Here is a 4,729-nt window from a genome sequence, read left to right on the forward strand (position 1 = left end):
GTTTTGAACAACACAAACTGAGGATTTAATCCAGATCAAAACCAAGATTGGATTTCGTGATCAAATCCGAATTCAGAATATTTTTCTTTTTTTCTTTTGAACAAACCATTTTCAAGATTTGATCCAATCCGATGGCCAAAATCCGATCAGATTACTTTTGAACAACTGGCCCCAGGTTTAAATATTCTCATGAATAATTCAGCAGCGGAAGTGCAGGAATGGACGGTGTTTTATGAATAATAATTAGCGCCGCCCCCTTATGTTTATTGATTGAGTTTATTTGACAGCCGTGCGCTTCAGTCCCACTATGGCGTCTCATCAAATCAGGATGGTCTTTTTCTACAGCCTTCTGTACTGGAATTTATCTGTCGCCGACTGGTATCTTACATCTGGATTTCTGTGCTGAAAGGCGTCAAATGTAGGCGAAATGAAGGACGAGAAAAGCACAGTGCGGTCGCTCCAGAGCGCCGACACGGAGCGGAGAAATGCAGCCGATGTGGAGGATGGCCAGGTGGGCAGCGGAGCGCCGCTGATCCCGGTGCTGCATGAAGCACCGACAGCCCGAGCGGGAACGGGAATACGCGTTTTAAAGGTACCAGATACAGCTCCGTTTAGGTCTCAGCGTTGCTGTGAAGCAGCAGGGCCAAAGTACGTGTGAATCCGTGAACTGCATCAGCAATTATCTGTATAACACTTCCACACGCCACCGTGTCTCAAAAACTAGCGAGCTCTCTAGCTAGACAGCATGGACGCGCCTAAGATGCTCAATATTGCTGTCTGTGTAGGCGGTTCACTGGGTTTTGTATGACATCCTGTGATAGTAGATGGTCTAGATCTCAATGCCATCTCGATTGAAAGAGATTGTTCTCACTTTATTTCGCTTCTCCTTATTAGTTTATGGGCTGTGTCAGAATAGTTCCAGTGTAACGCCTGTAACCTGTTAGGGGGCGTTCTGGCTATTTTGTAATAGCTATTTCTGTCTCTATTCACCGGCGTCAGATGGACGTCTGTGGACATTGCGTCGCGTCTCGCTGTTTTTTAGCAACTGGCTCCCTGAGCACTGTTGACATGACATTGTCAACTGAAAAAGTAGTCTAGTTATAGTTTTAAAAACGCGTCTTGAGTATGGCAAGCTGTTTTAACATGTATTCCTTAAAGTGCCCCTATTATGCCTTTTCGAATATTACCTTGTCATGTAGCTGTATGTGAACATAAACTATCTGCAAAGTTGCGAAGCCGACAATGCACGATAAATAAAGTTATTGTCTATCAAAATAAAAAAAGTCGGCAATCGCCTAAACGCGTCGTCAGGAATTCAAATGATATTCTGTTATGGCTCTACATCACTGAAGTAACACATTTGCATAATGTCTGCCCACGTTCTACATCGCCAACTTGCCCGCCCACAAACAGTAACATTTCCGTGTGGTAAACATCATGTCGAGAAGACGCTGTATCCTACGCTGAGAGAGTAAATTTGTTTTATCACATCTTATAATTACCACAAACTTGTTAACACTTGACACTTACCACTGAGAAATGTCCTGCTCCAGTCGTGCTTGCGAATCAGTCTCTTGTCTATCAGCCAGTTCAACTTTTTCATCATCAGACTCTGACTCGAATTGGTAAGGTACAATCGATACCATCTTTTCTATGTATTGACAAGTCTCCAGGGCTGTCATTCCGTCATGGCAATGGGCGTTTCGTTTCCGACACGCGCTGAACGCGGTAGACCAATCCAGAGCCAATCTCTCTACGGCTCTGGACCAATCACAAAGGACTGCGCCATCTGACCAATCACAGCAGTGAGGGCTCACGGAAAGGAGGGGTTTAGAGAGACTGATTCTTTGAACTGCTTCGCACGAGTCGTTTACGAATCATTTAGAAATGAGGTCAAATTAAATCTTTTTTTTTTTTTAGAAAACGAACGTGTTTTTTGACCTTGCATGCATGTAAACCTGTTTTAGGAGACTCATAAAACAATATTAGCAACCTTAAAAAGGGCATAATAGGGACACTTTAAAACTATAGGCCTACATTTAAAACCACTCTGATTCGGAGTCATTCATTCAACTGGTGCGTTACAACTTTTAAAACTGTACTTGCAGATAATATCATATTGATGAAATAAAAGGCTACATAAGTGTACTTGGAATACAGATTCATGACTTTGTTTCTTAACACATATAAGTACACTTAAGACTTTAAAGAACATATTACATAATGTTTTAATTAGGGCTGTCAGTCGATTAATATTTTTAATCTAATTAATTACATGGTGCTGCGATTAATTAATCATATTAATCGCAAACTAAATTTGGCTGTGAAAATACCCACAAAAGATTATTTAAAGCTATTATTGTGTTAAATGAGAAAGTAGCAAGTAGACATTACAAATAGTAGCTTTAGAAAGAATTTTTTTTTTTTGATTCAACATAAAATTTATTACACAAATGTTTAGGCTACAACAGCCTAACGTAAACTATGGAACATAAAAGAAGATCATTTGAGAAGCATCTCAGTATTTTTTGCTCATGCAATGAAAGTCACTGGTAACCAAAACAGCTTTGTTACCAACAGTCTTCAAAATACCTTCTTTTATGTTGCGCAAAAGAAAGTAAGTCATTCAGGTTTGAAACAACATGAGGGTAAGTAAATGATGACAGATTAAAAAATAAATAAATAAATAAAATCGGTGAACTATCCCTTTAATGTTATTTATTTTTTTATTTTTTTATAGCCCAAATGAAATTATACTCTAAAGAAGAAACTAAAACTGTCAGCAGGTGGCGGTAAATGTCTTTGAGTCATTCATTCATTCATTCGATTCGTTCAAACGGCTGATTCATTCAGGAATGAAGTAAACAGCTCTCTCTATGAATGGGCCATTGAATCATTGGTTCACACGATTCGTTCAAAAAGAGGATTCATTCAGAAACTAAACACCGCTATTGTTCACAGACGCAGAACAGTTTTGAAGTGGCCTTATAGGTAATATTTTCGTTGGCAAAACTGAGCAAAAACACACAATATTGTGTTTAAAATATAACGCAATATTAAAGTCTTATTTACATTTACATTTAGTCATTTTGCAGACGTTTTTATCCAAAGCGACTTACAATTGGGGAATACATAAAGCGATTCTTCTTAAAGAGGCAAACAGACACAGGAAGTGCTTGTAATACCAAGTTTTAGGCATTGTTCAAATAAGTACAAGCTAGAAAGGGAAGGAATAAATAGAGAAAGACAAATTGTTTTTTTTTTTTTTAAGTTATTTACTAAACTGTTAATCACATTTGCACTCGTGCTTTTCGTGACAAAATCAGCACTCGTGTTCTCGCTGCTGTGTGATATCACTTATCATATGTTATAAATATGAGACTCCTACAGGGGCATTTTTTGCCCCAATATCTTGAATTTTAGGGCATACCTGCATTTGTGGAGTTGTTGCCCTGCATCATATTTGTCAACAGTCAACCGTATGGACTGTAAGATGACGTATAGGTCTGGGGGCGGGGCCAGTGCGATACCTGCGTTAAAATATTTTAATCACGTTATTTTTTCATAACTAATTAAGTTAAAACGTTAAACTGACAGCCCTAGTTTTAATATTTTGCCATGCTTTAAAGAGGTACATTTATTTTGATGTTTTGGTATCTAGCATACTAAAGCACATGCAAAGTAGCCTACTGTTATTAGATATTACATTTAAAGTTAGTTTTTTAAATGTATAATTTTTTTTCATTACAAATGCGCAAATACAAATACATTTAAAAATACATGACAAACAAGTTTCAATAAAAATGACATTAAAATATATTTTAGTTTACCATAAATGCTGGTTAGTACATTGGGAAGTAGTTACACTTTGAATGAAATAATACATATTTTTTATTAAATTTAGTATTATTAATTAAATAAAATAATAGATGTATTTATATTATATTTATTTGAACTTTACTTTTATTATTCACTTATATATATATATATAATGTGAAAGACAAATTTTTTATTTTTTTTTTAAGTTTAAGTTATTTACTAAACTGTTAATCACATTTGCACTCGTGCTTTTCGTGACAAAATCAGCACTCGTGTTCTCGCTGCTGTGTGATATCACTTATCATATGTTATAAATATGAGACTCCTACAGGGGCATTTTTTGCCCCAATATCTTGAATTTTAGGGCATACCTGCATTTGTGGAGTTGTTGCCCTGCATCATATTTGTCAACAGTCAACCGTATGGACTGTAAGATGACGTATAGGTCTGGGGGCGGGGCCAGTGCGATACCTGCGTTAAAATATTTTAATCACGTTATTTTTTCATAACTAATTAAGTTAAAACGTTAAACTGACAGCCCTAGTTTTAATATTTTGCCATGCTTTAAAGAGGTACATTTATTTTGATGTTTTGGTATCTAGCATACTAAAGCACATGCAAAGTAGCCTACTGTTATTAGATATTACATTTAAAGTTAGTTTTTTAAATGTATAATTTTTTTTCATTACAAATGCGCAAATACAAATACATTTAAAAATACATGACAAACAAGTTTCAATAAAAATGACATTAAAATATATTTTAGTTTACCATAAATGCTGGTTAGTACATTGGGAAGTAGTTACACTTTGAATGAAATAATACATATTTTTTATTAAATTTAGTATTATTAATTAAATAAAATAATAGATGTATTTATATTATATTTATTTGAACTTTACTTTTATTA

At 35.6% G+C, this 4,729-nt stretch overlaps 1 protein-coding gene across 1 annotated transcript in view; it reads left to right on the forward strand.

The window, feature by feature from the left end:
* Positions 1 to 290: 290 nt before the first annotated feature.
* The window catches only part of LOC107738356 (PH domain leucine-rich repeat-containing protein phosphatase 2-like), a 78,195-nt gene continuing 73,756 nt past the window's right edge, over positions 291 to 4,729 (forward strand). The window contains exon 1 of the mRNA XM_016550103.1: positions 291 to 592. Coding sequence (XP_016405589.1) covers positions 428 to 592 — 165 coding nt within the window. The 5' untranslated portion in view covers positions 291 to 427. The remainder of the gene's footprint in view (positions 593 to 4,729) is intronic.

This window comes from Sinocyclocheilus rhinocerous, unplaced genomic scaffold (assembly GCF_001515625.1).
Source record: "Sinocyclocheilus rhinocerous isolate Xijiao unplaced genomic scaffold, SAMN03320098_v1.1 scaffold1065, whole genome shotgun sequence".
Taxonomy (NCBI): Eukaryota; Metazoa; Chordata; class Actinopteri; order Cypriniformes; family Cyprinidae; genus Sinocyclocheilus; species Sinocyclocheilus rhinocerous.